The 9,790-nt window shown below is 40.3% G+C and overlaps 1 protein-coding gene across 2 annotated transcripts in view; it reads right to left on the bottom strand.

Annotated features, from left to right (window-relative positions):
• Positions 1–9,579, bottom strand: part of LOC120107683 (40S ribosomal protein S20-2-like) — a 47,480-nt gene extending 37,901 nt beyond the window's left edge. Inside the window, exons 1-3 of one of the 2 annotated variants that reach the window (XM_039121060.1) lie at positions 9,531–9,579; positions 9,276–9,434; positions 9,046–9,159 (exon numbers count right to left, since the gene is read on the bottom strand). In XM_039121060.1, coding sequence (XP_038976988.1) covers positions 9,046–9,159; positions 9,276–9,405 — 244 coding nt within the window. In that variant the 5' untranslated portion in view covers positions 9,406–9,434; positions 9,531–9,579. The remainder of the gene's footprint in view (positions 1–9,045; positions 9,160–9,275; positions 9,435–9,530) is intronic. The other variant, XM_039121061.1, reaches the window with a different exon arrangement.
• Positions 9,580–9,790: the final 211 nt, after the last annotated feature.

Consider the following 9,790-nt stretch of genomic DNA (forward strand, 5'->3'; position numbering starts at 1 on the left):
AGGAGGAAGAAGAAGGATGAAGAGAAGAAGAGGAACGAAGCCCTGCAGCCTTCTTTTTCTTCCTTGCGTTGGAACCAAACGGTGGAGGAAGAAGGAGGCCACCAAGATCCTTTTCTTCCCTTTGTTGTTGGTGGCTGAAAAGAGAGGAGAGGAGGGTGGCCACGTGATGGAGAGGAGGAGGGCTTCGCATATGAATTAGGTCAGCCCCCAAGCCACCTCTTAAATAGCATCTAGGGCTCCTATTTGGTTTAGTCCAAATCATGAATCAATTAGGTTCAATCTATGCTAGTCCTAATCCAATTAGAACTTGAATGAACCATGACTCAATTGAACTCTTCAATCCTAATCTAATTAGGAGCCATCTTGATTCATTGGATTAATAATTAATTGGGACTTAAGAAATCCTAATCCAATTAGGACTTGTTTAATTCTAGTCCTAATCCAATTAGGACTCTAATTTGAATTCGAAGTCCTAATCCGATTAGGACTCTAGGAATCCTACTCCAAGTAGGAATCCAAATTTAATTCAAAACTCCTAATCTAATTAGGATTATAGGAATCCTACTCCAAGTAGGAATTCTAGTCCTACTCCTAATAGGATTCCCAGTCCAAGTAGGAATCCCAGTCCAAGTAGGATTCCTGTCCTAATCCAATTAGGACTCTATGAATCCTACTCCAAGTAGGACTCCTAGTCCTACTCCAAATAGGATTCCCAGTCCAAGTAGGAATCCCAGTCCAAGTAGGATTTCTAGTCCTAATCCAATTAGGACTCTATGAATCCTACTCCAAGTAGGACTCTTGTTTTAAGTCCAATTAATCAATTCCCTTTGTTCCTTCTTCAACTTATTATCAATCAAATTGATTACTTGTGATTCCTAATCACGATTCAACCATCGGATCGGTCATTACTTCTAGTGTGTGTGACCCCATAGGTTCTACTCTGACTGGTAGTGAGATATATTATGATCTCTATCACAATATCATTGAAAACTCCTTTCAATGGATTGGAACGATTCCAACTCTACTCTTTAGGGTTTATCGATCATCGAGATAATCCCTGTGAGTCCCACCATCCACCAGTGACACCTAGCAGCATGTAGTGGCTACCCAGTAGAATAGAATGATGAACCTCTAGGTGCAGTTATCGTGTGATACAGTCCTACTATCGTGGATCCCTACAGGACGGAGGTCATGGATAACTCGTCAAACCCCTTCGTCTGTCATATGTCAAGATTTATTCGACTCGAGTTCGATAGTGGAAAACTCTTTCTCCACTTTATATTACTGCCCTGGCCAAGGTCTTAGAACTCAGTCTAACAAATCACATAGGATCACTCCTCTTCTATCAAGGTCGATAGATTCCATGTAAGTGCATACCCTACTCCTACAGTGAACTTACTGCAGCCAATCTACACTACAAGGACCCATATGACTAGAGACCATGTATACGTGTAGTCAAACTACAATAACCTTACTGTAAGTAGCTGAAGCACCGCAGGTCAAAGGACCAGTCACACTACTGCAACATCAAGCAAGTCACTGACGAGTGGATAGACATCCAAGTGACTTCTTGTGTTGGTCACGCTCAGTACCCTTGTTCTCTAACAAGCACCTGCACTATCACTTCAGTGTCCCTACACTGTGGACTCGAGTCTCGTCCATCCATAAGGAAAGCAATGTGTGCACTAATCAGATCGATCACCGTCCTCGTGATGATCTATTGATCAGGAGCATTTAGAAATTAATCACCAATGATACATGGCTCAAATTCTCAACTCTTGAGAATATGTATCATCATCTTATTAATTCTTTGGACGATTCATAGACACATAAACAATATGAATAAAAGAATGCCCATTTATTAATCAATAATAATAAAGTCAAGTACAAAATTATGTCCCAGAATTAATAATGTGTTAGCCAGATTGGCTTCTAGGGCATACTTCTAACAGTGACTCCCCGCATCTTCATTTAGATCAGCCATCTCACAAGGTGTGAGATATTGCGAAGGAATTTCAGAGGTATGTCCTAAGGGATGATCTAAAGTTGTACGACTTAATCGACCGGTGTCGTCCCTATTCCACTTTAGCATGCAAAATATTTCCCTCTTCTTTTTTTTTTCTTTTTCTCTTTTTTTTTAAAAAAATAAAAAAAAATAAAAAAATAAATATAAGTACCAACTAAAGATACCCTAAAACGACATCCTAAAACAAAAATCCTATTCACAATCAAACATGCAACAAAACATTACACCTCAATTTCTAATGTTTTTCTTAAATTTCTAGACAGCTCCTAACTGGTTTGAAGAGGGCACCTAAGCCTCCAATCCGGTCTAATGAACCGAGTTGACCAGGTAAGCTCCCAGGTAAGTGGAGGGGTCACGATGCGTTCGCAAAGGTCCCACTTAAAACCCACTTGCCTCGAATAGATGAACTGTCTCCCTTATAGGGACAAAGCTTGCCTAGACATCAACTAAGCCACAGAGCGAAATTGGTGCAACTTTCGGTGGTCTTCGTCCTATTGAGCTCGAATGTCCTTAGGGGCCAACGTCTAGTTGATTTTAGTTAAGCTTAGGATATTTATGCACTGGGGTGATTTTTGGGCTAAGGACGAGTGATGAAATTCCGACCTTATCTTTTTAAATGGGTTCAGCCCTTGGAATATTTTATGCTGATGCCTTATACTATATGCAACAATCAAGAGATTTTTTTTAATATTTTATGACATGACATTAAATTTCATTGAATAGGTGATCAAGCAAATTATTTATTTATTTATTTTTTAAATTTTATGAGTTATAGTTTGAAATTTGAATTCTGAAATTTGAAATTTGAAATTTGAAATTTTAGGTTTTTTTCTTTTTTTATTTTTGAATAATCACCCTTGATCTTTTCTTAAAGTTTTTTTTTCTTAAATTTTCAATTAGCAACAAGGGTTAATGAGATATGATAACGATAAAATTCCGATTCTAAAAAAATAAATGCAGAAAATTTAAAGTAGAAAGCAGCAAGGTTTCGTATTAATCTGATGGTCTTAAAAGTCTCAGAATGTCAATCAGACCGTTCAGATTATTCAACAATGAGTTGTCCACTAGCTGACCAAATTTGAGTCAAATCAGATGGCTAATTTCTATGATATCAGAGTTTGATGCAAACTGTGCAGGGAATTAAAAATAGTAGTAAAGATGTAATTTAATTTTTTTTTTTTTTTCAAGAGAAAAATACTAACTACTAAGGTAAAAATTAAATCTAAAATTATACTAATAACTCAACCGTTCCCCGGCAACGGCGCCAAAAACTTGGTGCTTTCGAAAAATTGCTCTCCCAAGTGCAGGAGAATCGCACAAGTAATATAACTCGGGAGTCCGAGGTCGAATCCTCAGGGAACGGTGTAAGTATTATTAGCGTAATTTCAGATGTAATTTTTAGTTGATTTTCAGAAATCAAAAGCAGAGAATAATAGGTAATTAAACAAAGTTCAAGAATATGGAGATGGCTAGGGATCCGGAATCCCCCTTGACAATATTACTTTCAATAAATAAACTCGGTGATTCTTGATTAAAGATTAATAAGATAGAGTAGTTCTAATCATGGAGTATACAATCTGAAAACATGAATTCAACATCTAAGTATTTATCGTGCCGGTTACGTCTACGACAAATCAAAAATCGAAACAATCCATGCATCTATATATATATAAACCATAAAAGATCTATCAAATAAATATTCAAGAATTCAAAACATACCAATAGATATAAAACAATTAGAATAAAAGATTAGAGTATACTTGATGAAAGCAACATGACAAGGATTCATCCATCACCCTTTGACAAAAGGAGTTAGCCTCCCATTACACACATCAACATCTCTCCCTTTCTCACTCTTTTTTTTTTCTTTTTCTTTTCAGAAACAGGGGATGCCCTGTTTCTCTCCTCTCCTCCCTCCTCTATTTTTTTTTCTTTTGTCTTTTTGAAATCTGAGAGATCCCCCCGCTTCCCAGCTGAGAGAGCTCCTCTTATAACCATTTTCCCCCCGATGGATCCTTAATGCCAGCTGCGAGATACCTGGACGCGGAATCATGGGAGGTCGGACGTGGGAGGCTGAACTTGCATGGGATCGATGCTCGGGATGAGTCGCAGATCTGGAAGACGCCCGGATGAGAGCTGATAGCGGAGGACTGCACGCGAATTGAAGGCTGGGAAGGAGCTGGGATGCGGGAGAGATGAACCATGGACAGCTGGGGAGGCGAGCTGAACGTGATTTCCAAGAGCTGGGAGGTTGCTCACGGACGGCTGATTCGGGACCTGCGGGAGGAGCGGACGGCCGGGAGGAGCAGGGATGCGGTTCTGGAAGCTTTAAACGCTGATCTCGAGTGAGGACGACGCGCGGACGGTGCTGGGAGGTGCGTGAAACGGGCGGAAGAAGCGGGCGTTGATCGCGGGTGCTTCGCGAATGCTATGGAGGAGGCGGACGGCTGGGAGGTGATCGGGACGCTGGGAGGCTTCACGGAAGCTTTGAAACGCGGATGGCTGAAATTCTGGATGTCTGGGGCTGCGACGATGCTAAGTGGAAGCTTGAAAGGAAGGTTGATCACGGGATCTGGGAGCTAGATGCGTGGGATCCTGGGATTGTGCACGGGAACTGGGACGCACAAATGGAAGGAGCTGATCACGGGTGAATCAATTGAAGAAGAATGTTGATGCGGAGATGGAATAGGTGATGGGATTCTTCTTGGCTTGATGAATGGTAGGTTCGATCAGACCATGACGAGGTTGAGCATACGCGGTCTGAGTTATGCATCTGTCTAAGCCCAATCTGTACTAAATGCGCATATTGGCCTCGATTTACGATCACCTGCACTCAGCAAAAAAATATAATATTAAATTGGCGATATTGTCATCATCTGTTAACAATAATACTAATTTAAGTGGTATGTAGATCGCACTTTTGTGCTCTCATCATTAACCCAGCTAGATTCCAGCCTAACAAACAAGTTCTTTAATAATAAAAAGCTCTTCATGCACATTTCAATGTTCACACATGACAATTCTCCTTAATTGCAATACATTATGTTCTACGAACAATAAGGTTGGAAAATGGGCTTGGATCGGCTTCTAGTTAGGCTTTGAGCCTTCCCTAAGAAGAATCGGATCAAGCTTGGGCCTACAATCCAAGCTTAAAAAGATTTCGACTAGATTCAAGGCCCTGTTTGGGGGAGCTGTTAGTAGTAGAGCTTCTGGAAGTAGAGTTGTTAGAAGTAGAGCTGTCTGAAGCAGAGCGTTTATAAAAAGCTGTTTGCTGTTTGGTAACTATATTTCTAAAGTGCTGTGGCACTTTAACATATGTTTGGTAAACAAACTGAGAAAGTACTTTTGTGTGACAAAATGACCATAAAGGACATTACCAGTATTATATAACAGAGCATAATAAAATATAATATGTATTAATACATAAATATATGATATAGTATAATATTAATGTAATGTAATATAATATTATTATAATATAGTACTATAACATTATGTATTATAGAATAATAATTTTAAATAATATTAAATTATTTAACATAACATATCAATGTATTATGATATAATATAATATAATATTATATTTATAGTATAATACAATAATAAATATATATAATATTATAATTATTAGTGTAAATTAATTTTTTATCCTTCTAATGACTATTTATTTCCTTAACAAATTTTCTAGCCAGGTGATAAAATTGGTTAATAATTACTAATATTTATTTTTATTTTTTTATTTAGATCAGATTATTTGCCACTCACTCATTATTTTTTTATTTATTTTATTTATCTATTATTTTATTTCATTGAAATATAGAGGGGTCGCCGGCCATGGGTGCTGGCCGGCATGGTGGCTGCCACCGTGGGTAGCCACGAGCTCCCAAAACCAAAAAAAAAAAGAAAAAAAAAAGAAGAGGAAGAAGGAACAGAGGCGGCGGCGTTGTGAGGAAGAAGAAGATAGAGAGGGAGAGGGAGAGGATGGGTGAGAGAGGAAGAGGCGGGATGAGGATCTTGGGAGAAAATGTGTGATTTAAATGAGGGTATTTTGGTCCAAAAACAGCTTTCCGACAAAGCTAAAAACAACATTTTTAGAAAGCTCCAAATTGCAGCTTCTCCCCAAAAGCTGTTTTTAGCTTTCCGCAAAAGCTGAAACAACTTTCCGAAAATTTTACCAAACACCATTTTTTATCTAAAAGTACTTTTGGAGGGCCAGAAAGTGATTTTTGGCCCTCCAAAAGCTCCCCCAAACAGGGCCCAAGTCTAGCCTCGGTCCAACCAAGGCTCAGTCCAAGTCCGAAAGTAAGCTTGCCCCACCCCTTCTCAATTTGTCTCCCCCTAGCTCTCTCTCCATCGTCCCCTCTCTGCCCTCCCTCACAGCGCCTTTATTCTCTCTCTCTCCCCTCTCTCCCTTCCAATCTCTCCCTCTCTCAATATCCTCTTTCTCCTTCCCGATGTCTCTCGTCTGTCTATATCAATCTCTCTCTCTCGATCTCTTTCTCCTTCTCAATACTCTCTCACAATCTAGTGTCACTCCCACTCTCTCCCTTATGATCTCTCTCTCTCTATCTATCTATCTATCTCCTCTTTCCGTGGATATCTATCCTCTCTATCTCAATATCCTCTCTATTCCTACCGATCGCTATCTCCTCTCTCTCTCCTCCCCTATGCACTCTCTTGTCTTGCATTGAAGAAAGAGGCTTTGACCTAGAACCATGCAAGCCCGATCGAGTTTCAATTCGGTCTTGAGCTAGGGTCCGAATTTGAAAAGCTAAATTCAAGCCTTGGCTTTACCCAAAGTCTGAAATTTTTTGGGGCCAAGCCTAGGCTACATAGAAACCCTGCCCGACCTGATTTCCAATTCTAACAACCAAGTTCTTTAATATAGAAAGCTTTTGATCCATACTCTATTATTTACAGATGATAATTCTCCTTAGTTGCAATACATTTTGATTCTTTCAGCACAAGTAGTACATTACTTGTAACAAAGATGTTTTGTTGGTCTCAATTGCATTTAGTCATCAAGGAATCCTCTAGTGCATCCCAACATGGTACACTTTGTTTAACCTATTTGAAAAATCCTCTAATGCATCCCAACATGTACACTATGTTTAAACCTATTAAAAAGGATCCACATCCATCACTCCATGTTCTGGATTGCAAGAACATAGTTGCCAAAAAGAATGGTCGAGGAACCTTTTGCCCCCAATCTTCTCGCACCATGCATTCAATGCATCCTCACTAACAACTACTTTGTCTTGATTCTATTTCAAAACTTTGCACCCATCACTCCATGTTTTTTCACTTATAGGACCAAGATTTTGAAAAAAATTGTGGTTTGGGGTAATGCACAATCCTGTTGCACCATAAGTTCTACATATTTCCATTAATGCATTCAACGCTATTTGATCCAACATCCAAAAATGTTGCAATAGTATCTACTAATTTCCACTGCATTACCAAGTTGAGATTTACCATCACATATTTATATGTAGGCCAGCATGTACAAATTAAGTTTGGTTAGCAAAACCTATATTTAAAGACTGATCCCTCATTTACTCTACTTGGGTTGCAAGGTCAGGGAAATATGATAAAGAATCATCTCAGTATCCAAGACCATACCAAGTTGAAAATGGTTGACATTTAGCAGTCATTCAGGAAACTCAATAAATGTGCCCAACACTAAAATGAACTTCAATCATCTAACTTTTTTCTAGGAGGTCAGATATAATTTGGAACTGTTTGAATGAGTTAAATCCTAGATTAGCTAGAAGCCTTGTATTGGTTCAGTATGCAACTGCAATTGGAGTTTTCTTTAGTCTCTTCATTCAAGGATACACTGGGCCACTACTATGAATCAGCTATATTGATTAATATGGTAAAGATGAATTACAAGTTGCACTCCAGGGTGGTGGCAGCGGACGGGCTGCCAGTTGTTTGACACGTCAATCCCCGGGGCAGAGTTGCGAACTGTCTGGGCAAGTCTCCGACATGTGCGGCAAGTGCTGCAGGCCAGTTCGATCATCCTGGAGGGCGATTCGGCCACGGTTATCGGATGGATTTGGGAGAGGGGGCGAGGGGCGAGAGCACGGACCACTCCTGATCCGGGACATAGGGATGATGATGAGGAATGGGATGGCCTTTCAGGCTAAGCATGTATTCAGAGAAGCCAACGGGGCGGCCGACTGGGTAGTTGCCTACGCGGCCCACCACTCAGGGTACACCCTGTGGTCAGAAGAGGGGGAGTTGCCACAGGCATTCCGCGAGCTTGTGTTTTTTGATTTTATTGGGTGTATTCGTACACGCATTGTATGAAGTATCAGCCAAAAAAAAAAAGGGTGAATTACAAGTTATCAGACATCTTGATCAGCTGATCCGATGGGCTGAAATCAGTTTTACAACTTATCTCTCTGTCCATCTTGATTTATCTCAGTATAGAGCTTACAATGAACAGGTTTTGATTTTCTACCATGGTGTCGGTGGACAGTCTTGTAAATGTTGTTTCAATGGGAGGGATTTCATGGGACTGCAGGGTCAAGTCATAATTTCTCACTTCTTAAAAAGACTTCACGCTTTCTTGGCTAATTGAATTAAATGTGTAGGAGAGGAATGCTTAACAAGTGAATCAGATCAGACAGAACAAAATAGTGCTACTCTAGCCACAAGTTATTACTCTATAAGCAACTTTTTATCTAACCAGAACTTTGAATATGTAGTTTTTTGCAAATTCTTCAAATGTTTTACTCAAAGAAAGTAAAATATAATGATATCAGACACCGATCAAAACTCAATTTTTTTTGACGATTCACAGAAATAAAATCTCAGTATTATATCTAGTAAACATCATTTGCTCGGTCAACAATGAACAAAATTGCTCAGGCGGCTTTGCAAAACGGTGGCAACTGCCTAAATGGCCAGGGATGCAACTAGATTTCTGAATGACCAAGTAGAATTTAAAAAGAAAAGAAAAGAAAATACTGTATAGAGAGGGGACGATTCGGTTAGATTGTTTTTCTTACCTTCGCCGCAGGGGGACTTGCGAGTGGTGATGTGGAGGACCTTGATGGGCATCCTGACGGGTCCCTTGACCCTCAGCCTCTTGTCCTTGGCTCCCCTCACCAGATCCGCACACACTGAACCCATTCAAAAAAATTAAAAATTAAAAGAAAAAAGAAGAAGAAGAAGAAGAAGAACGATTAGAAGAAAAGAAGAAGAAGAAGAAGATAAGGCGATGGAGAGAGAAACCTACCCTTCTCGAGGTTCTTGACGTTCTTGGAGGAGAGGGTGATCCGGATGCGGTGGAGTTGCTCCTGGGGCCCCTCCAGCCCCGGCTTCCCCGCCGCCTTCATCGGCGGGGGGGCATACGCCGCCGCCGCCATGCCTCTTTTCTGTTCTTCACCACCAGCAACTGCACCATCGCAATCCAATGATTTGATAAGACCAAGCCGTCATTAAAAAAGAACAAGATAAACACAAGTGGGGGTTTTGGCCGCCAAGTGAGCACCGGTTTACCCGAGGCTCGCCAAGTGTTTGAGGGGCGGCGCCGCTGATCCCTCGCTTCTGCTACTCTCTCTCTCCGGTAAGAGTCTTAGGGCTCGTTTGGTTCGCAGGAAAAGAAGGAGAGAAAGTGTGGTCAACGGAAAAGTAATGAAATGCCTCTTGTTTGGTTGGAGTTTTCAAAGGAGAGAGATGGGAAAGTTGTATTCCCATGGGAATATGATTCCCACATTTCATGGGAAAGTCTTTCCCATGAGAAACATGGAA

Source organism: Phoenix dactylifera, unplaced genomic scaffold, assembly GCF_009389715.1.
Source record: "Phoenix dactylifera cultivar Barhee BC4 unplaced genomic scaffold, palm_55x_up_171113_PBpolish2nd_filt_p 000958F, whole genome shotgun sequence".
In the NCBI taxonomy this organism is placed as follows: domain Eukaryota; kingdom Viridiplantae; phylum Streptophyta; class Magnoliopsida; order Arecales; family Arecaceae; genus Phoenix; species Phoenix dactylifera.